The sequence below is a fragment of the Aspergillus nidulans genome, chromosome V, assembly GCF_000011425.1.
Source record: "Aspergillus nidulans FGSC A4 chromosome V".
NCBI lineage: Eukaryota > Fungi > Ascomycota > Eurotiomycetes > Eurotiales > Aspergillaceae > Aspergillus > Aspergillus nidulans.
This window is the reverse complement of record NC_066261.1, coordinates 2,527,007-2,549,223: the sequence shown is the minus strand read 5'-3', so window position 1 is coordinate 2,549,223 and position 22,217 is coordinate 2,527,007. Positions and strand designations below refer to the sequence as shown.

At 51.4% G+C, this 22,217-nt stretch overlaps 8 protein-coding genes across 8 annotated transcripts, besides 1 other annotated feature; 5 read left to right on the top strand and 3 right to left on the bottom strand.

The window, feature by feature from the left end:
* Positions 1-22,217: part of a sequence feature (contig 1.94 1501..523724(-1)) that runs on past both edges of the window.
* Positions 391-1,500, top strand: ANIA_05441 (40S ribosomal protein uS13). The gene is made up of 3 exons (XM_657953.2): positions 391-476; positions 709-874; positions 993-1,500. The coding sequence occupies exons 1-3, from the start codon at positions 473-475 to the stop codon at positions 1,288-1,290; spliced, it is 468 nt and encodes a 155-aa protein (XP_663045.1). The 5' UTR covers positions 391-472; the 3' UTR covers positions 1,291-1,500.
* Positions 1,830-4,192, bottom strand: cp3 (carboxypeptidase C cpyA). Its single transcript, XM_657954.2, has 3 exons — positions 4,126-4,192; positions 3,443-4,044; positions 1,830-3,389 (listed from the first exon to the last, which is right to left on the bottom strand). The coding sequence occupies exons 2-3, from the start codon at positions 3,933-3,935 to the stop codon at positions 2,224-2,226; spliced, it is 1,659 nt and encodes a 552-aa protein (XP_663046.1). The 5' UTR covers positions 3,936-4,044; positions 4,126-4,192; the 3' UTR covers positions 1,830-2,223.
* On the top strand, positions 4,516-5,547 carry ANIA_05443 (guanine nucleotide exchange factor SDO1; the record flags this gene model as incomplete). Its single annotated transcript, XM_657955.1, has 1 exon — positions 4,516-5,547. One exon carries the CDS (start codon positions 4,516-4,518, stop codon positions 5,545-5,547), a length of 1,032 nt encoding a protein of 343 aa, XP_663047.1.
* On the bottom strand, positions 5,805-7,213 carry ANIA_05444 (tryptophan synthase; the record flags this gene model as incomplete). The annotated part of the gene is made up of 1 exon (XM_657956.2): positions 5,805-7,213. The coding sequence occupies exon 1, from the start codon at positions 7,134-7,136 to the stop codon at positions 5,805-5,807; it is 1,332 nt and encodes a 443-aa protein (XP_663048.1). The 5' UTR covers positions 7,137-7,213.
* ANIA_05445 (uncharacterized protein) lies at positions 9,932-10,621 on the bottom strand (the record flags this gene model as incomplete). The annotated part of the gene is made up of 2 exons (XM_657957.1): positions 9,932-10,218; positions 10,306-10,621. The coding sequence occupies 2 exons, from the start codon at positions 10,619-10,621 to the stop codon at positions 9,932-9,934; spliced, it is 603 nt and encodes a 200-aa protein (XP_663049.1).
* Positions 13,275-16,017, top strand: ANIA_05446 (uncharacterized protein). The gene is made up of 4 exons (XM_657958.2): positions 13,275-13,589; positions 13,682-13,806; positions 13,933-14,216; positions 14,282-16,017. Exons 2-4 carry the CDS (start codon positions 13,706-13,708, stop codon positions 15,655-15,657), a joined length of 1,761 nt encoding a protein of 586 aa, XP_663050.1. The 5' UTR covers positions 13,275-13,589; positions 13,682-13,705; the 3' UTR covers positions 15,658-16,017.
* On the top strand, positions 16,518-18,490 carry ANIA_05447 (glutamate decarboxylase). Its single transcript, XM_657959.2, has 4 exons — positions 16,518-16,831; positions 16,881-16,908; positions 16,957-18,125; positions 18,178-18,490. Exons 1-4 carry the CDS (start codon positions 16,596-16,598, stop codon positions 18,290-18,292), a joined length of 1,548 nt encoding a protein of 515 aa, XP_663051.1. The 5' UTR covers positions 16,518-16,595; the 3' UTR covers positions 18,293-18,490.
* On the top strand, positions 18,736-21,205 carry ANIA_05448 (uncharacterized protein; the record flags this gene model as incomplete). Its single annotated transcript, XM_657960.1, has 2 exons — positions 18,736-19,984; positions 20,037-21,205. The coding sequence occupies 2 exons, from the start codon at positions 18,736-18,738 to the stop codon at positions 21,203-21,205; spliced, it is 2,418 nt and encodes an 805-aa protein (XP_663052.1).

The following is a 22,217-nucleotide window of genomic DNA, read 5'->3' as shown; positions in this document are numbered from 1 at the left end:
CAGGTAAGAGACTCCGGGGTACTATTTTAAGCATTCCGTTTGTAGTATCATTCCAATCAGTCAAAATCAATCTCGGCGAATTCTTAGAAGCAAATGCGTAGTGAGTCAATGCTTAAAGATGGAGATTGAATGACAGCGAAATATGCAAGACATTCAAGCGCATTGGTAGTTCATATGGAAGTAGTCAGATCGTGTGCCGGAGGTGTTGTCAGTTCCACTTTATGTCGGACATAAAAAAGGTTAGTCATTAATGAATCTGACTTTGACTGTCGGATACACGTGATAGGCTAACCCGATCTGCTCTAGCACCTCGTCAAGCGAGCCCTCCAAGCGACCATTCCCGACTCGGTTAATCCGATCCCACAACGGGTGAGCAAAGTTGAAGCCGCCAGAGCCCTCGATTTAACCTCTTCTTTCACACCTCTCGCTGTCGACAATCAACTCGCGATCCCGTTCGCGCCCATCGCCCATCATGTGTACGTGCTACATCTGGAATCCCTTTCCTGCTCTATTTGCCCACTCGACTGCTTTGCTCGCTCTGCTCGATTGTTCTCTGAGGATAGAATTTGGTGACTTCGGAGGACGGTTTTCACGAATAGCAGCGGGAACAGAACAGAACAGACAGCGAGATGATTTGGATTTCACCCATCTGTTCATCGAACACCACTAGATGGCAAGGAAATTAGGCTGACTGGGTTTCTTTCACAGCGCTCGTGTCCGGCGAGAAGACGAACTTCCAGTACATCCTTCGTCTGCTCAACACCAATGTTGACGGCAAGGAGAAGATCATGTACGCCTTGACCCAGGTCAAGGGTGTCGGTCGCCGTTACTCCAACTTGGTCTGCAAGAAGGCCGATGTTGACCTCAACAAGCGGTATGTGGGCAATTTTCCTGCAGCTCCCTTGGAAGAAACGCACACAGCGCTTCTACCCCATGACAGCCGCAAACGCATTCAATTTTTGAGATATCCATCTAACGAACTTCTCTCATAGTGCCGGTGAACTTACCACCGAAGAACTCGAGCGCATTGTCACCATCCTCCAGAACCCCACCCAGTACAAGATCCCCACCTGGTTCCTGAACAGACAGCGCGATATCGTTGACGGCAAGGACTACCAGGTCCTTTCCAACGGTCTCGACAGCAAGTACCGTGAGGATCTCGAGCGCCTCAAGAAGATCCGCTCTCACCGTGGTCTCCGTCACTACTGGGGTCTCCGTGTCCGTGGTCAGCACACGAAGACTACCGGTCGCCGTGGTCGCACCGTCGGTGTCAGCAAGAAGAAGGGATAAGGGCTTGCGCAAATCGTCTCTTACCTTTTCTTTTTTGCTGGGCTTTGTTGCTGGGAATCGGGATGCATGTTGGTGTGTTTTTAACGAAATACCAAGGGTATCTGGTGTCGAAAATGGACGCGGCCGGGCCCGGAAAATGAAAAGATTCATACCAATCCAAATGAAAAAATTAGATCAACACGCTATGTGTCGGAAAGTAGGCCTGCATTATACCTTCCATGTCAAGAAGATGTCGGTTTATCCAAGGCGCACTTCGATGACTGCATGATGTAGGTGCAGTAGTAGAACCCAATTCGCCACCTCCCACTTCCTTCAAGTCGACATTTGTGGCCTCTAAGCCCTCGCCAATCCAATGATCGCTATCACATCCTTGCACTCAAGATTGCTTCAACGAGTTCCTTGTTAGCATCAATGTCTTCGACGTAGCCATACCAAATATTGTAGGCATTCCGTCTTCTCATTATGAGACAGTTCACTTGGGAGGTCCCCACGGAGTATTAAACTGTCTACGACAAAAGGCTTTATTCTGACTTTAAATCATTCTTGTAGCTTCAGTCACATTCATCTCTCCATACAGCTCGCTAGGCACACTCCTAAGTTAGAAGCTGCCGTAATTATATAAACTCCATACCAGTCCCGTTCGGCCTACACCATGTCGACAAAGAATTGCAATCCTCTATGCGCATTGAAATTGTGAATGTGATGAAGTGCAGTATTTGAAATGACCCTGATTATGCACGTCAACGCGATATCACAACCAATAATGAAAGATATGAAGACTAGTGGTAATCCGTATATGCAGTGGACAAGAGCGTGAAAGGAAACATCTTCGCATTGAGAAAACAGGAAAAGACTATAGCAAGGAAAGATGTTCTAAAGCACTAAAAGCAACTCAGAGGATCCGCTGACTTAAGGCGCTTTGGCTCGTCTCATTTAGAACCACTCGCCACCCAACCAGCGGTTGAAGAACTCAAGGGATGCCTCAGGCTGGTCCATGGGAACCATGTGGCCGCCACCATAGAGGCGCATGAAGGTGAAGTTGCCATGGGTCTTGATCTGGCCGATCTTCTTGCCAGTGTGTTCGTTGTCGACGATCTTTAGATCCTCCATGGGAGCTGCGGCGAACTCCTTGTGGCCAGGCCATTCAAGGGCCTCAGTCCAGGCCTTGTTTCCGAGCCAGTTGCAGATGAAATCGGCATCACCAGCATAGATGAGAACAGGTATCTGCTCAAGAATGCCAGGGACAAGGCGGTGGTAAGGTTTCATCCAGTCACCATGGAAGAGGAAGTTGCGGTTGATGTCAAAATTGCAGGAGTCGTAACCATCAACCTCGGCACCGACAGCCGCACGGACTTCAGGCTTGTTCAGATATTCGGAAACGTAACCCATACCTTTGTAACAAAGGTTACTCTCGTCCTCGCACTTGCCCCGAACGTCGTACACGTTCTGTCCGGTGCGCTGATAAGGAGCGAGGAGGGCGTTGTTACAGTATATGGAGGCGGGGACACAGACCCAAGCACTCTCACTGTTGTAGCAAGACTCAATCATAGACTGGCATCGACCAAGAGCATTGTCCATGGAGCGGCAGCTGCTCTCATCCAACACAGCAGGATAGCCACCCTCGCCACAGGCCATGGGGCGGTAGTATTCGTACTGGGTGAGACCGTCGGTCAAGCCGTTGCCGATTAAGACGGACTTCAGGTTGATGTTGCGCTTCTGGTGAGAGAGGATCTCAGAAGTAAAAACAGGAATGTAGTGGCCAGCATAGGATTCTCCAGCGATGTGGAAATCCTGCTCGGCATACTCAGGAAATTGCTTGAAGAACAGAGTAAGCAGGGCGTAAACGTCCTTTCCAGCAGCAACAGTGTCGCTGACAGTACTGCCGCTGTAAGAGTAGCCAACGTTGACGGGCTGGTCCAAGAAGATAACGGAAGCGTTGGAGTTCCACGCATACGGGTTATAAACCGGCTTGATGTTCTCATCAATACTGCTGGGCCCAAGCTCCATGAAGAGTCCAGTGAGAGAAGAACAGCCAGGGCCACCGTTCAACCACAGAACCACAGGATCGTTTTTGGGGTCGTTTCGTGACTCAAAGAACCCTTCAGCTCGTTAGTATATTACTCTCCCAATCACGACAATAATATCAACTTACAGTAAAACAAATGTTTATCATTTTCATTGTCATCCAGATACCCCGTGTATTGCTTGACATCGGGGTCGATACCCAGGGAAGAGGGGTCTGTCTTCTTGATCCTAAGATCATAGGCCTCAAGCTTACCCTCAATCTCCCTCTCCTTCTCGCCATTCTCTCCTGTCACCCAGACACTCTGGACATCAGCACCACGGACAATATGGTCCCAGTGCGAGTCAGGACGGCGTGTGTGCTTTTTCGGCAGAGAAAAGACAGGGTTGTGGTCAAGGTTTTGGGGGAAAGCATTGGCAACCTCCTCCCAGAATTCACGAGCCTCATAAAGGGACTTGAGCTGCTCCTGGAAAGCTTCAAGCGGCTTGTTTATCTTCGGCAAATTCTCATGCATAGCGTCTTGTACGGCATTCCCGAAGTCCTGGAGACCGCCGAGCACCTGCTGGGCTGGTGTAGCGGCAGTGGCCGCACCAACCAGCAGTGTAGCTGGAAGAACTCTCATGTTGATGGCGTATGATAGAACGCAAACGGAGATAGATTTCCAATGAAATGGTTGAAACGTAAAAGTGCCGAGAAGATGGTACCTAGGCCGTACCCGGGCAGTCGAGGACCTTTGTAGACAGGGAGCTTATCAGCAACAGGGCAAAACAAAAGGTATGGCCGAAGATGCCAACGAAGAAGGCAAGACTTACAAAAATCCTAACGCGTATCCTGAGAAAAGTAGCTAGATGACCCAGCTACGTACTGAGGAGATACAAGATGAGAAAGAGGATGGAGATGAGGAGAGATGGGGATGGGCAACCTAGGTGAGGAGACCCGGGCGGTGGCAGGTCCCAAGCGATGACGCTGATAGCAACCTGGGAAGGCTGCCAATCAGACGGGACCATATATAGTCACGAGACTTGAGTCAGGCTGAGTCAGCTGCGGGATGGGTCCCGTACCATGTGACGTCGGTTATCGATACTGGCACGAATTTATTATCCTCAGCACGAAGAGTTATTATTTATTGTCTCGCCTGTCGCACGCATCCCATCATACTTAATTTATTACGGATAGATTCTGGGAATTAGGGCACCGGCAAAATGCCAATCAATCAACCCTCGAACCAGATAAAATTCACAAACGTCTCCGTCGTGCGCCTAAAAAAAGGCAAGAAACGCTTCGAACTAGCCTGCTACAAAAACAAACTGTTGGAATATCGTTCTGGCGCCGAAAAAGACCTCGACAATGTCCTTCAGGTCCCCACGATCTTCCTTTCTGTCTCCAAAGCACAGACCGCACCTGCAGCGGAATTAATCAAGGCCTTTGGCCCTGACACGCCCGCCGACGAAATCCGCCAGGAAATTTTACGAAAAGGCGAAGTGCAAGTGGGGGAGCGCGAGCGAAAAGAAATCGCCGAGCGAATTGAGAAGGAGGTACTTGATATTGTTTCAGGTCGACTGATTGATCCGACGACGAAGAGGGTTTATACGCCGGGGATGATTTCGAAGGCACTGGATCAGTTGACAGCGGCGAGTGGGCAGATGCAGCAGCAGCAATCAGCAGCGCAGACAGGAGAAAATGGAGCGGGTGATGAAGACGCCGCAGCGCCTAGGCAACAGAAGAAACCTCTATGGACGGGTGTGAACCCAAACAAGTCGGCCAAGAGTCTCGCGCTTGAGGCGATGAAGGCGTTGATTGCGTGGCAGCCTATTCCGGTTATGAGAGCACGGATGCGGCTTCGAGTAACTTGTCCCGTGTCGCTGCTAAAGCAGAGTGTTAAGTCCGCGGCGCCGGCTGGGTCAAATAACAAGGAGAAGGAATCTCAAAGCGGTGGTGGTGGTTCAAAGAACAAAAAAGGTGGAAAGGGAAAGAAATCGGCTCGCCGCGGTGACGACACTGACTCCGAGGGTGAGAGTGCGCCTGTCCAGCCAAAGGGCCCGAGCAACGTCAAGGATAAGATCCTGAGTTTTATCGAATCCATTGAGTCACAGGAGATTGCTAGCGATGAATGGGAGGTGGTTGGTTTTGCAGAGCCTGGTGCATTCAAAGGACTGAACGAGTTTGTTGGCAATGAGACTCGGGGGCGGGGACGGGTGGAAGTTTTGGATATGGCAGTTACTTATGAGGATTAAGTACGATACGCATGTAACGGTACAGATGGATGAACTCGATTGCGACGACTGACGATAGAATTATTCATGACCGGCATCAAATACAAAAGACCTATGTATATAGCTCTCGATGCACAACTCATATTCATACCCCACCAGAACTACCAGTAAACCATCCAGCTGGTTAAAGAAAGTTCCAAAAATAAGTTCCAGCCAACGCCAAACACCCGGTCAATTTACAACTAATGTGAAAAAGGGTCAACAATATGGAAAGAGCCTCAGCCCGAAATAAGCAGAACAACATCCTTACCAATCCCCAATTGCCTAGCAACCCTAACAGTCTCTAGAACTGCATGTGATGTAGCCAGACCAGGCACAATCCCCTCGCTCTCACACAATATCCTCAATCCCCTTACAGCTTCTTCGCTCGACGCCGTAACCGTCTCTAGCCGCCCGAGATCCCTCCAATGAGCCAATTCAGGGCCTGCGCAAGGGAAATTCAGATCTGGAGATATAGAGTGCGACGGCAGAATCTGGCCATTCTCGTCTTGCAATAGAAGAGTCTTACAGCCGTACATTACGCCCGGCGAGCCGTGAGTTAGTGGTGCCGCGTCCGCTGCTTCAACAGCAATGAGGCGGACGGCTGGGTCGGAAATGAAAGGCGCAAACATGCCTAGAGCTGCGGCACCGGAAGTGGATACAAGGGCGGACGGTCTGAAGTTGTTCTTTCGACGTCCCCTGCCCGGAAGTTCTGAGCTGCAGATCTTGATCTCCTGGCCGAGTAGCGATTGGAAGGTGCGGGTGATGGTTGGGAGGGGATGGGGGCCGACGGTGCCAGTACTGATATGGTATGTCGAATTGAGGCGAGTCAACGAGTAGCGAAGGGCTTCGTTGGTGGCAGCTCGGAGGGTGCCGCTGCCATCGTCACTGATTGAGCATTGAACGCTGACAACAGTCGCGCCGAGCTGTTTCATTTCCTCAACGGCGTCAGGTTGTGCGGCGATATCAGAGGCCCCCATGAGGATTGTACACTTCATATTCATGCGCGCACACATGGTAGCACAGAAGAGACCATGCCCTGCAAATCCACATTCCATGGAAATCTCTGTCTTTCCAATATGCTGGGCGAAAAGAATCTGGCCGACGATGTTGCGGGTTTGATAGCTGCCGAAAGGGTTGAGGTCATCGCGCTTTAGCCAGATGTTCGCCCCGCCGACGGCCTTCGTCAAGCTATGGGCTAAATGAAGAGGACTAGGACGGAGGAAGGGGCTGGCAGAGAACTCTGTCCAGAACCGGTTGTCAGAGAGGACGCTGTGGAATACGCTAGGAAGATCGAGGAGGAGGTCCATCTGCAACTCTGGAGCAAATTGACCGCCGAACCTTCCAAGACGTGCAGGCATATCAACAGCCGGAATGTCGACATGATGTTTAAACCACAGAGGACTTTGCAGGAGATCCCCGAGGTTCAAGTTGAAGCTGTCGTTGACTGGCTTGAGGTATTTCTCTTCAGACACACGAGGAAGAGTTTGTCTGCCCTTCTTGCTCTGTCTCCATCGACTTGAGTAAGGCTCATACCGAGGGCGGAAGTGAGACTTAACAGACACGAGCATATTGACGGGTTGCGAAATTCAAATAGTGTATATCTTGATAGAGTAATGGCTGGTATATGATCAAAAATGTGCACTCGCTCTCGCACAAAAGGTATGATATACCAAGCTGAATACTTCGCTGGCTCCCAGAGGCCTTATAAACCCCGTTCCCGGCTCATTTTTCCTTGTCTTCGGCGAACAACGCAACATTCGAGCTCATCGTCTCCGCATCTCAGTGGCCTTCTGAGCTCAGCACGAACCTAAATGCCCACCCCTTGTGCCTCACCAGAACGCCACTTCTCTCTGTCTATCGTAAAGGACATGGTACAGGTAATACTATTGCTAAGCTGCAGTTCCCGGGCCTCGATCTGGAGAACTAGCGCACCAACAAGGTTCGGGAGTACCTCATTTGTTCCTTGGGAGCAAAAGCCGGAGATCGGAAGGTGAGAAGAGCAACGGATTGCAGTATATCCGATGACCAAAGCGCTCACTAGTCTGAAGAACGAGGATCAATTGACTTGGGCATATTTGGCACGGTCCTTTTGCTATGAAGTTCCTTAGCGCCATAGCACCCTATCCAGGTGCTCAGGCTAAAAGAACCATAGTCCATGTTGCCGATCCGATGCACGAAGATCGTGGGGGCTGCACGATCGACGGTACATGACGAAGACTCGGTATCTACTCTCTCAAGGTTACTGCATGATATCTTTGAGGGGGTCTTGAGTTGCAGATACTCTGGCAATAAACTGGTAACCACTAACCCCCAACTTCGGTGGCACGACTCTATATTGTGCATCATAGGTTGCCCTGCCTCATCCGGACTCTGCAAAGTATTGCCAACTCGTGAAGCTTGGATAGAGTCGAGACCACGGGCTTGACCAAGAGCATGGCACGAGCCACCCAACAAATGTAGTGTGAAAAAAGGAAAACTGAAGATTAGGACGTAATAAAGTTACTGGAAACAAGGAAACCGTCCAAAAGACCAAAGTACCGAGTACAATGCCCTAAAGGTTGGTGGATAAGACGAAGCTCAGAAGACGATCCCAAGAAAAAGCAAAGAGGCACCATTGAACAGATGGCTCAAACCATCCCCTTCAAGATTCATTATTGGTGAAGCCACGGATATGGTCCAAAGCTTCAAGCCTGCAGATATAGATAGGCCCGCAATATGCGAAGAGTATGGAAGTGGATTCCAGGGCACTTCCCTCGCTACCAAAAGACGCGCTGCAGCATGCGAGCACGATATTGCTTCTTCTTAAATACCGCAACTAGGAGCTCTAGGAAATGATCTTCATCCGCCTAGGATATCCTCTCCGGCAAAACTGTCGATGCGCGATCTCGGTGCCTTACGGTTGGGTCAGCTCAATATTGGGACCCGCAAAGAAAAAGTACCTGTAGTATGTGATTCATGCAATGCAGGCATGAAGACCAGCTTCCTGGAACTGGTGGTGCTAATCGGGGTCTGGGCCATAAGATATGCACGAAGATCTTAAAGGATCAACGCAGCCTTACCTAGGCCAGAACGTCCCTAACCGGCTCAAGGCGGATGAGATAGATGTTGAGTCTGATCACCCTATTCAGAGTATGGAGTAAGTCGACAAAAGGACGCATCACCTAGACTCTTTTGTAGTCAGGGACAGCTATTGTATGCCTTATCACATGCAAACAGCTAGCTCCCTTCACGAAGCTGAAGCCCGAAGCTTACAGTACTTCACGCAGTATTGGCGTCTCCGCGTTCATTATCCACAACCCTGATAGCTCGAAGCATCGCGTCTCATTAACACACTATAGCCACGGTGGCGATATGATTTGCTGCATAGTATTACTCGCCAAACTGGTGTAGCGACTTGGAGTGTTTCTTCTGCAATGTTCGCGATGGCGTCTGCAGTGTGAAGCCAATATTCCCAGGACCGAGTAAGCGTTGGCAACCTAAATCTGAAGGACCGGAATATCCGTCAATCGTTTCCTTGCCTGCTCCAAGGCAGTAACAATTTAATGAAACCAGCGTGACATCTTGGTGTTGCTAGTGTTGGTGTTGGTGGAGAATGTGAGGCTGGAGTCTTCCCTGACTAAAGACAATAGGCCTGGGCCTATTCCGAGAATCCGAGCCCGTGCGAAGTCGGTTCGACGCATCGGGCACGGATACTTTAAACTGAAAATCCAAATTTTCAAATGAGATGTTAGAGAGTTTCGAAATCTCTTCGACAATAGTGTCTGGTTACAATTGGTGAAGGATCCAGGATATGCGTTTCATGGCAGCCTGTGCTTAGTGACGCCTACTGAAACAGATCCCAAATCTCACACTGCTAAAACTCTTGCAAGGAATCCTAGTGGGAACATCAAACACTTGCCCAGCTTTTAGAACTGCATGGAACACTTTCTCTTGATTGGCTTAACGTATTGTCGCACTGATGTTTCCAGTTGGTTTGATTTTATTATCGTCTAACCAGTCAGCCACAGTACAGGAAACCTCGGCCCCCAGCGATGCCCTGATCTAGCTGGCTCAGCTAAGTCTATTCGTAAGCGTTCATAAATCTCAGTTTCAACGCTGAATGCAAATTCGCTGCAAGAACGGACGAAGGAAGCACGGAAGATAGAAAGTAACCACAAGCGCTGCTTGGATGTCGGTTATTTCCTCGAAGCATTGGACGTTGAGCACGATACCAGGCACCGATAACCACTGTCGGGTTCCTTGCCACCGACTAAAGGTTAGCCCTTTTAAGAGGGGAAGAATATATCGTTGGACTAGGTCGAAATGGTGGCCGTGACGGGCATAAAGGTCTTCTCAGAAGGGGGGTCAAAATGGCAAGGTAAATCTATGAACAGATCTGTACAGCGTTCAACGCTTGTGATAGATCGTTAGGGGCGAATGGTGTGGGTGTTCCCTTCCCCGGGAGAGTCGACGTGGCGCCCGATCGTACAACTGGCGAGGTGCTGCGGATTGGCGCTTTGGCCTTAGTCGCCGAGTCGTCGTCGAGGGGGTCGAGGAAGAGGGTCATTGTTGAGTCGCTGAAGCTTTCTGGATCAACGGCGGTGGTGGAAGACAAGGATGCAGTAGCCTGTCGATCTTGGATGAATTCGTCATGGTAAGCCGCCGGGGTCGCTGGTGATTGGTTAGCACATTGGACTCAACAGAAGCCTTGAGGTACATGATCAGGCCACAAGAGGAGTCGACCGAATCGGCACAAACCTTCATTAGAAAAGCCCACCCCAGGTATCCTGGGCCGGGCCTGGCCTAGAGCCCCGTCGGTAACCTCCCGAGAGGGAGGATAGTCCGGCAGGGTGGTGCAAGGTGAGAGGCAGAGATCGGGAGAACGTGGGCGGCCTTGTTGGGCTTTCTCGAATGACCACGCAGCCAGTCGTTTCTGGTGATCCTTATCGAACGGGCCCTTGAACTTTGATGGGGGAATCTCGCCTCGTCTGTAATACACGATCTTGATCCCCGAATCGGACGGTTTACATCGGTTCCTCCCCAGCAACTTCCGTAATTTCTCTCGGACACTCATTTTTGCGAGACTGATCACGACTAGATAAAGGAACGGCAGGGATGGTTCAGCAATTCGGTTCAGAGTGGAGGAGCGTCCTCGTTGAGCTGTACGTCACAGCGGCGGAGACCCTCCCAGCAAGGGGATTGGGACGGACGATGTGCGAGCACAGACGACAATCGAGGATCCGAGATGACCTTAGTACCATCGTTCGCAGAGGACATGGACCCAGTGGTGGTAGGGCGGAGGAGGAGTGGAAGTCGAGGTAAAGAGAGGGAAGGTGGAAAGAAGAGGGAGAGAACACCAAGGAAAGAAGCGCAATCTCCAGACCGGGTCGAGGCCAGAGGAACCTGTTGATTTGTGCAATAATCGTATTATTATCGAATATTCACCCCCACACCGATCAATAAATAGTATGGAATGATTGGGATCAGACTCAATCAGTGAAAGCGAGGCTGGGTCTGTTGGGGATTAATTATACAGGCCAATGGAGCTGGGCCCGATGGAGAATATGGGGAACAAGGTAGAGACTGTGATTGGCATCCAGCATCCACATCCGACTTAACACCGTTTAACCCGCAGCCCACATTTGACCTGATCAAACTGTATGGAGTAAAACTGTCAGAGACTTATCGTCGTCGCCCTCGCTGATCGGGAACCCGTGATGGCCCGGCCGAATCCGGTGAAGGCAAACCTGGGAGCCTGCTGCAAGAATCATGCACTCCAAGGCCAAAGCCAAGTCAGCAAAAAGCCACATCTGTCTGCATTGCGACGTGGAGACTGATGAAAGAAGACTTCAGATTCCAAGATTCTAAGATTCCAAGATTCCTGTGCCTTCTCAATGGCTCTCAATGGCATCCTAGAGATCTTGGATACTACAATCTCAGCGAATTAAAGCGGCGCTGCTGGGTTACATCAAATCCACAGGAACAGCCACTTCGCTTCTCCAGAGTCTAACCGTTGTCGCACTCATTAGGGCTGCCAACCTACTCTACACACTCCGGGTGCCTGGCAAAGCCCCTTTTGGCCGGAATTGGCAACTAAGTATCGTCATCATTATCATCAGCATCATCATTCTTGCTGCCTTCGATGGTTTTGGAGCGATGCAGCGAATGTTTCCAGAAGGGCGGCTAAGCCTCTCGATCGACGAGCCACCGTAACCCCTCCTCCAGTCGAAAGAAGGGGAGCCGTCGCACGCCGTCGCTCTTGGCGAGGCTAAAGAGCGAGGCTAGTGGTCGCCAATGACCGATTGTCACCAGGAACGATGGGCCGATAGAGCAGATGGCAGATGACAGATGGTCAAAGCATCTAAGGTTCGAAGAACCCTTCTTTTTATCTTCTTCTTCATTTAGCCGGGCCCTACAACGTGTTCTGAGATTCCGACTTCCAGAGTAAGCGTATTTTGCCACAATGTGGCACTAACTCCAGGTCCAAAGGTAATGGGAAGCCAGGTGTCGCTCCACCGTCCGGCACGCTTGTTCCGTGAGAGACCGAGTCATGCCTAAGGCCACCGACTTCACTATCGTCACCGTCATTTTCATTGTTCTCTTTTGGGACTCGGTTTCATTAATGACGTATTATTATCCCCAGACGCTAAAGGGCTGGAGCCTAGCCCACCATCGGCATGTTTCTTTAGATCCGACTGGTTGCGGTAGGAATTTGAAAGGTTTCGATACACATAGTGGAATTGATGCCCGCTATGTGGACTTGAAGGTGCTTAAAGGCGCGAATTGGAGAACGGTCACTTCACCGATGGAGAATAAGTAACTTTACCGAGTCACACAGCTAGTATATGTACCTGCAAATTTATATGCCCTCAAATTACTCAGAGTAGGTATCTGGACTGTAGACTGGTCCTTGTGAGAACGGCATTTGTTGGTCCAAAATATATTTTGAAACATAAATCTGATGGTACTAAAAAATCGCGTTACTAAGCTCAGTAGAAAACGGATTTGGTTACTTAGCATTGTGCAGGCCCATATTCGGCGTCTTTGTTTTGCTGTTTATTTAAAGAGTATGTTATAGGTTTATTCTTTACCGCCAGATATAGCTGAAGCCGTTGTTCGATATAGGAGTGATGTCATTGGAATGACGGGTTCATACTCTAATGAGCGAAAGAACAACAATATCGCTAAGAATACTGCCAGTTAAATGATCGCCGCTCCCTATGTCTCAAGGTATCGACTTTGTCAACACTTTATCTATCTCCAGCTTTTTGTATCATGTAGTCTGGTGGTCCACGGGCCAGATGCTGGTCTATCTCAACCGGAGTGGCTTGACTGGGGCGAGCTAGCACTGCAAGCTGCAAGAAATCATGGCTAAATTAAGATTCTGGAGTAAATAATTTATCTGCATCAGCTATGCAAGAGACGATAGTTGATACTCAAGAATAAGGAACTAAGTAGCAAACAAATAAGCTGCGAGTCCAGATACTCGGGCTGATTATTTACTATGGCTCTAATTACGGAGACACGCGATCGATCGCCGGAAACAACAAGGCGCCCTAGGTGCTTTATGGGCAGGACAAAGAGAACGCATCCGTCGCACTCTGAAGGGAACGGCGTCTGAAAGCAGGAGAATCAGTATATTAGGAGTCGGATCTCCTCAGTCTCTCTTCTGGCCTTTCTCACTCTTCCTAGAATGAGCAACGCTCCTGAGCACAATAGCCAGAAGTGCTCTCTTTGCGTGGATTATGCAACCTGGCTCGACCTACGCTGCAAAGCAAAAACAAAACAACTAATCTCGTGATTGTCGCGCCGGCAGTGTCAGACTCAGACCAACCTAGGCACGTACTGTAGAGGCCAGCTTGCAACCGTCCGGATTAACGTTCGCCGAGTGGGTTGCCCTTTTGGGGAGTCGGAAAGAACCAGATCAGACTTCAGTCCCATACCAGCCCGCCCCTAACTTCAGTCCACCTGCCTTCTAACAATTCGCTCCCTGGCACACCGACGTGCGCGCTTTTATCATCAACACACCACTATCTTTTGCAGTAAGTGCAATGCCTGACTTTGCTTCTGAACGATCACGTCGCGCTGTTTGTCGCTTTGTGGCCCGTCACTAACCCACATCCCGCACAACCAGTCTCATTGACTATCCATCATAAAAATGGCCAAGAAGGGAGGCAAAGGAAAGAAGGGAAAGAAGAGCGGCTCTACCGCTACTGCTGCTGCCGCGACCAACAAGGCCGCCGAGCCTGTGGCTGCTGCGTAAGTCACACCTGTGTACAATATTTCAATTCGCGCGAACTTCATTGTTTGTGTGTTTGCGTCATCGCAGTCGTCGCCGTCCGAATTCAAATTGGCTGACTTTGGATTTTTGCTTTTTTCTTGCAGCGTTCCCGACACGTCCGTTGAAGAGAACGTCGCAAAGAGCGAAACCGAAGTTGAGCAAGCTCCTACAGAAACGGTTGAGGCGCCCACTTCCACCCCTGCTACCGCTGCCCCGGAGACCACCACCGAGACCGCTACTTCTGCGCCAGAAGCTCCACCGATTGCTGCCGCCGCCACTGAGAACAAAGACGAGGTTCCAGTCCCCGCCGCAAAAGATGCTCCGATAGAGGAGGCGGTGGAAGCGGTACCGAAAACCGAGGCAAAGGAGGATGAGCTGAAAGAGACTGGTATGGGAGAGCTCACAAGCCCCAGGCTGTTCTTGTCGCACGGCTTACTGACACCTGCTTTGTAGCAGTCGCGCCGGAGACAACGGCTGAAGAACCAAAGGTGACGACTGAGACCGAGACTGAGACCGCGACTGCTCCGCTCACCAATCCCGAAATTGTCGCCGCGACCACTACCCTTCCCGAAAGACTTAAGGAGTCGGAGAGCCACGAGGAAACGAGTACCAAGAGACCCCTGGAGACTCCCATCTTCACTGAGAAGGAGCATAAGCCCGCGAAGATTGCAAAATTCGAAGATGAATCTGTGGCCGAACCCACAGCAGCCGAAACGCCCGTCCAAAGCGAGAACGTTGGCAATGCAGCTGAAACTGACTTGCCGAACGAAGCAGGCAAGGTGCCGCCACAGATGGTGCCTGGCCTTGGTGCGCACCCGGCCGATAAGCCATTGGCGGACTTCGAAACCCCTGGGCTTTCCGTCGTAAGCAGCAACGTCGTTAACAACAAGGAGGCTACTCCTGCGGTTGAGACCTCGGAGGAGCCTAAAGCTGTGGAGGCTATTGCTACCTCCGAAGTTCCTACTGCTCAGAAAGAGACAATTCCTTCAGACGCGAAGGCTCCTGAACCTGCCAAGAGTGAGAACGCACCGGCTGAGGAAAAGCCTCTGACCACCACTGCTACAACTACTGCTGTTGACTCTACCACTGAGAACGCCAAGGAGGAAGCGAAGGCTCTCCCCAAGACGGATGAGCCTGCGGTCACTCAGCCCACAGCTGCAGCTGCGGCTGTAGGCGCCGGCACCTCGGAGGCACCCGCCACGTTAGAAGGGCCCAAGGAGACGCCATCGGCCCAGAAGGAGCCGTCTGTAGTCGGCAAGACTACCGCTGATGCCACAACAGGCCCTGCTGCTACTGTTGGTACTACTGCTCAGGAAGAATCCAAGACAGTTCCCTCAGCCCAACAGGAGCCTGCAGTGTCCAAGCCCACAGCGGCCGCTGCAGCTGCAACCGCTGCGCCGACTGGGGATGACAAGCAGAAGGTTGAGGAACCTTCCAAGTCCAAGCTGGAGACCCCTGAGGTGACTAAGCCCCCGGCTGCCGTCACACCACCGGAAAAGGCCCATGCGGCACCCGTTGTCAGCGAAGCCACTGGGGCCACCTCTAGCGCTGCTGATAAGCCGGCTGCTTCCAACCAGACTCAACCTGAGAAGCCTTCGGGACTCAGCGAGAGCGCAGCTGCGGCGCGTGCTGCGACCCAGAAATCGCAACAGGCCAAGGCTGCCGAGTCACAATCTGCTGATAAAGCGCAATCGGATGGCGCCGCGCAGTCCGAAGAGGGCAAAACCACCACGGAGCAAACCGCTGCTGCTCAATCGGAGACCTCCAAGGCCGACAAGCGAAAGAGCGGCTTCTTTGGTTGGCTCAAGCGCAAGGTTAAGGGAACCTGAGGAGCTACAACTATCTAATTCCTTTTCTCGAGTATTCTTATTCTGTTTTGGTTTGTTATTTCAGATTGCTCCATCCACCCGGCTCGTCGAGTGGACGGTGTATTGGGAGGGTGTTTGGCGGGAACTGGGAGGATTCGAGCCCCGCATTTGCTGATACCCGATTACGCCGCGAGGTGAAAGTGCTGCAACAAAAGAAATAATGGTGATCAAGTCTAGACCGACTGTATGATATGATGGATAATGGCACTTGCTCCTGTTCGTTGGATTAACGTTGTTGAGAGTCTTTACCTGTCTGTACTGGACTTTTCACTCTTTAAGATATCAATGATACGAGCTTGATCTATATTACTATTCCACCAAGTATTTTTCAGTTTTAAGCGACCGCCACATCATCATCGCTTCACCGTCTCTGATCTGCTCTCCACTTGGCTCCAGGTTGCGGAGCCTTCATAGTACATAACCTACTGTATCTCCCAGCTATCCTAGTTGACCAAACTTCAATGACGATACTATTGCTGCCTCCTCGTGGGTCCTGGTTCCGTACTAATTTGTGCTTACCCACCACACCAGCCAAGCTTTCTCTAAGCTTTCTTCCCAGCTATTTGCTGGCCAGGTTGAACTGCCATAATGAAACCTCTATTGCGGGGGTACCCGGCTGAAACACTAATTATTCAGCCTGTTTCCAGCTGAAGGCCACGCACGAGGTTCCAAGGGCGATTTGTTAGCTGCTTGGCCAGCACTGCCCCTCCGTGTCGTCTAACTTATGATGCGGCACCAGGGGTAGCGTGGCGGTTATAACAACACTGAGGACCTGGAGACCCAGCCTCTGACTTCTCATCTTGCCATCCCCCTTTTATCTACCTAATATATATAGTTATATCTAGTACTGCGTCTCTGTTTACTATTATACAGTTTTAGTTTTCATTCGAGTTACGACCATGGTTCATCTCGCATCCATCAAGAAAGACGACGACTTCGAGCCTGTCGTCAACCGCGTCGATTCCATAAAGCTCGACACCATTGAAGAGGATGATTACTCGGCCACCGTCTATGGTACGCGTTTTGCAACCCAGCAGCTGCCTCACGCCGAGATGCCAGATCGTGAGATGCCTCGCGAGGTGGCTTATCGTATGATAAAGGATGAGCTGAGCTTGGACGGTAACCCGATGCTGAAGTATGGCCCCCAAAGTCAACAATACACACTGGTCCTAACGCTTGCTCAGCTTGGCGAGTTTTGTCACTACTTACATGGTACGTGGGATTTATGTGACTTTTTAGACTGTGCTTATAGCAAAACAGGAAGATGAGGCCGAGAAACTCATGGCCGAATCGTTCAGCAAGAACTTTATCGACTATGAAGAGTACCCTCAGTCCGCCGAGATTCAGAACCGATGCGTCAACATGATCGCCCGTTTATTCAATGCTCCCACGGACAGTGACACCGACCACCCAATGGGCACCTCCACTGTCGGCTCGTCAGAGGCGATCATGCTGGGCACTCTGGCGATGAAGAAACGGTGGCAGAACAAGCGCAAGGCAGAAGGGAAGGACTACTCGCGGCCCAATATCGTCATGAACAGCGCTGTCCAGGTTTGCTGGGAGAAGGCAGCCCGCTATTTCGATGTTGAGGAGCGATATGTATATTGCACGGAGGAGCGCTACGTTATTGATCCTCAGCAGGCGGTGGACCTTGTTGACGAGAATACCATCGGTATCTGCGCCATTTTGGGCACAACATACACCGGAGAATACGAGGACGTCAAGGCGATCAACGACCTTTTGGTCGAGCGCGGCCTGGACTGCCCAATACACGTCGATGCCGCTAGTGGTGGCTTCGTTGCCCCCTTCATCCACCCAACCCTGCAATGGGACTTCCGTCTGGAGAAGGTCGTCTCAATCAACGTCTCCGGCCACAAGTACGGCCTGGTCTACCCCGGTGTTGGATGGGTCGTCTGGCGATCGCCTGAGTTCCTACCCAAGGAGCTCATCTTCAACATCAACTATCTCGGCGCTGAGCAAGCCAGTTTCACGCTAAACTTCTCTAAGGGCGCTTCACATGTCATTGGCCAGTACTACCAGATGATTCGGCTGGGCAAGCGAGGATACCGCTCGGTCATGGTGAACATCACCCGGATCGCGGATTATCTAGCTGACCAGCTCGAACAGCTCGGCTTTATCATCATGAGCCAGCGCCGCGGTCGGGGACTGCCTCTAGTTGCGTTTCGCCTCCCTGCGGACCGGGCGGACGAGACATTCGATGAATTCGCGATCGCGCACCAGCTGCGCGAGCGAGGATGGATTGTGCCGGCTTACACTATGGCGCCACACAGTAACAACCTGAAATTGATGCGCGTCGTGGTACGTGAGGACTTTTCCATGAGCCGGTGCGATCAGCTCTTGAGCGATATTAAGCTGGCCCTAAAAAGCCTGCGTGAAATGGATCAGGCGATGTTGGAAAGATATACGCAGTATATTTCTTAACTCTCCCGTAACGGAAGGAAACCAACTAATCGCTGGCAGACACGTTCGCTCGCATACAACCAAGTCGCATCGGGCAAAGCACACGCATCCACACTACAAGAATGAAACGCACTCGCTGCAGGGCAGGACAGGCAAGACGCACGGGGTTTGTTAAACCTGTCAGGCGTAGATCTCATCGAACTAGGTGTTTAACGGTCGCAGCGCGTTGGATAGCGGCCGGACGGGTTCTTTATTGATATACTTAGCTCTATCTTGTCCCGGTTCTTACTCGGCCTATTATTAGCACTGGCCCTCTCTTAGCCTCTACGCCGTCATTTCCCCTCCTCAGCTCAGCTGCCCACTATCACTACTAGATCGTCCTGCTAATAATATGCCACCGCACACTCTCGTCGCCTTCGAGGCAGACAATAATTCTTCTTCTTCGCACAGCCTCGTGTTTGCGCCCAATCACCGTTGTTGTCCCACTTGGTGTTCCCCCACTGTTCGTACTCGGTATTATTAGTATTGGTATTTTGAACTCGGCGACTCTTTCATCTTCACCTCCTCACATATCTAATCCCCCTCCTTCCTGCCCCTAACCGGGCCCTCCATCTCTCCATGCCCCTCTTCCGCAGGAAAGAGAAATCGAAGCCGTCCATCTCTTCTCCTGCGTTCCAGTCGGATGAGCATCTTCCTCCTTATCCTCCGTCGTCATCCTCGTCCGCCGCTCCTCCCTTCGACAGCGACGATAGCAGCGGTAATCACCATCACCACCACCAACACCACCACTTCCCCGTCTCCACTCCGCCGCAATTTCCGCCCCATCCCCAATCTCAATCTCAGTCACACCATTCCAACACTTTCTCGCAACCGCAATCGCAAACACAATCTCCCTATTCTTGGGACTCTCGCCAACCTCCTCCTCGCAATCCAGCCCGGACTGGCTTGCAGCGGTCTCACACCCAACGTCTCCGTACACCGCCAGACGTTTCCACGCTCCATAACTCCCACTCCACGATCACGGTAGTCACAAACAGCCCCAGTCCTTCCCCTCACCTCGCGCCACCGCAGTCTTTCGATGGAATCGATGCTGACGTCTCCGACCAGTCCGGGCCTTCATCTCCTACTGACAAGCTAGACGATCAGGAACCTCGCCGGTCTAAACGGAGTTTCTTTTCTTTCCATTCGTCGGCCTCATCGACGTCCGTTCGGGACCAGCCCAGTTTGTTGGAACGCAACCGATCTGTGAAGCTACCCACCCGACGCTCTCAGCCGCAACACCAGCCCCACTACCACCAGCAGCAGCAGTCGCCGCAGCTGCCGCAACAATCGCGCTCGTCGTTGGATTGGTCTAGAGAGTATGCGGTAGACGCTCCCGAGGCTGAATATCGAACTCCGTCCATGCCACAGCAGAACTCAGCTCGTGCCCCTGATCCCGCACTCGCCCCTCACGCCCGTTCGCCGCGTACGTCCCCTCTTCCTCGGTCCAATACAGATCCCCGTCTCGCCGACGAACTCTATCGCCAGTCATCTGTCGACAATTCCAGGCACGGTGCAGAATTGACTCCGGGAGCGAACCAATTGGACCCCCGCCCGCCTTCTCGCCAGTCTCTCGAGCCGCCATCGCCGTACCAATTCCCTAGGAGCGAAACGTCCTCGGTCACACAGCTCCCGGCAATGTCAGACCGACCTTCCGGCAGCAATTCACAAAACCCAGCCCAGCAGCAGGGTTCGAGCCAAAATAACGCGGGCCAACAGCAGGCTTCACTTGACCCGGGGCGCGCTACGCCAACATCCAAAGATCGGAATCGCGATGATCTAAGTGAGGCTGACGTCCGTACGATACTCCAGAAGTATGACGAACTGCGTAAGTCTTCTTGTCAAGAAACGCCTGGTTGATTGATCTGACAATTTTGCAGAGGCCAAGTACTCCAAGGTAAAACGGTACTATTTTGAACGGGATGCCCAGGTCCAGCAGCTACAAAACACCGTTGCTCACCAGCGTATGGCCGTTTCCCGAACCGTTCTCGACGACAACGAGTACGCCAACCGGTTTGGCCGTCTGGACGGCGCCATCAAGGACCTTGCATTTTCCATCCGCAAAGACTGGAAAACACTTCCCACTTGGCTTTCCGGGTTTGTCAACGAGGATGCTCCAGCCACGGGCACAAAGGAAATGACGGCCATTGGCCGCTCTGTAATGAGCCGCTGGCTGGTAGACGAGATCTTTGAGCGTTACTTTCATCCGGCCCTTGAGCCAAGCTTCAGTCAGCAACTGAAATCTATTGAAATGACCTTGCGCAGACAACATACAAATATTGCAACAGACGAAGATAAAGAGAACTCCATCGCCCGAATCTCCAACTGGCGCCGCACAACGCTCGACGGTCTAGGCGACTCCCTTCAAGGCCCCGCAGCAGACGAATACCGGTCTGGACTCATTAATTGTCTAGTGGATAACCTCGTCGCAACCCTTGTCAGTTATCTCCAGAGTCCCCCTCCTCCAGGGATAGACAATGGAGCCCGCATGATCGTGGAAAACGCCATCGGTATCGCCGAAAAGATACCTCTCGAGTCCCGAGATATCTGCGTCGAGTACATTCCACCAGGCTCACCAATCCACGAGGCAACGATGAAAATAGAATCCGGTGTTCTTCCCCCCCTCACCAACGCCGCCAGCCCTTCTGACACTCAAACCTCCACCGAGTTACCCTCCAACCGCAGCTCCCACGAAGACGGCCCCGGCAACGCCGACAACGATCGCGATTCACAGCTTGCATCTACGAATCCCAGCGCTCACGATAGTGGTCCAGCCCGCGAACAGCGCATGCGCTCGGTGTTCAGCAACATTATGGGCCGGAAACCGGGACAGGGACCCCCACAAACTGGCTCCGGGCCGGGACCTACACCTGCATCTATGGGCAATGATGGCTCCCGTCGCGGCTCGGTGACGCCGGCGGCTTCAGCAGCATCAGGGCAAGGCTCAGGAACAGGACGCATCCGACTTGCGGCGTTTGTTACGGCCGAAGTGCGCGGGCGCGGGCCAATGAACGTTCTGGTCAAAGCACCTGCTTATCCAATGGACTAGTCGGTGTCAGTAAATATTTCTTATGTCTCACTGGTCTTCCGACCAGTGATATACGCGAAGTTCCAACGCAACGCGGTTTTATTACTCTGGGCTGGGATACGATTGAACTCTGTGCAAATTGGTTAGCCTGTTCATTTAAGCTAGCCAGGCGCGGTGTGTGACGATGACTGTCTTGATTGATTTACCATGTTAGCCCATTTCTTGTTCATGATTCACCTAGGTACGATAGGGATTCCGCTTTCGTGTTCATCTATTTCCTATTTTTTTCAGTATTGCTTTGCTTCGCTTCTAAAGAGGAGTGAACTTTACCTACCGGACATAAGTACATATACTATATAAACCCTTGACTGGGACGTCTTTCCTATTGAAGTACACCATCGTAGACTCCTGAAATATATCAAATCTTTTCCACAGATCTACTGCATTCTCCCACTTCGGGATTTACCAAGCCTTTCGCCTTCTTCTAACCCTTCTTCCTGTCAGCTTTCCCCATTTTTCAAACTATGAACCTCCATCTGAGCTACCCCGCCACAGCTGCAGTCGCAACCACAAGTCCAATCCCCTTGGCCCTACATCATATTCAGAAACAGGAAGAGAAATTGCAGAGTCAATGGCAATGAGGAAACCCGAGATGTTGCAGTGGAGAGAAATGGCCCGAATCAATCAATCAATCAATCAATCAGTCAATAGCGTAACGCTTCCGACGAAGCAGGATACATTTTCGCATATAGTAACTCTCATCTCAAGGTATATCTAATTATTCCTACTTCGCTGTAAATAGGGCCGTAGTATCCGCTTTCTACTTGCATACATGACGCCGCGGGCCCGTTCGCTGGCTTCCTGCAACCCACTCCGGCACGGGCCGGGCTTCCACATAATAGCGAAGATCTAATACAAGAGAGGCTAAGAGTACAAAGATGGCTTCATGCTTTACCTCAAAAGGCATGTGATGATATCATAGTGCAAGATTTACGGTGTCCGCGACCGCGAAACATAGTTCGCTGCATCCACG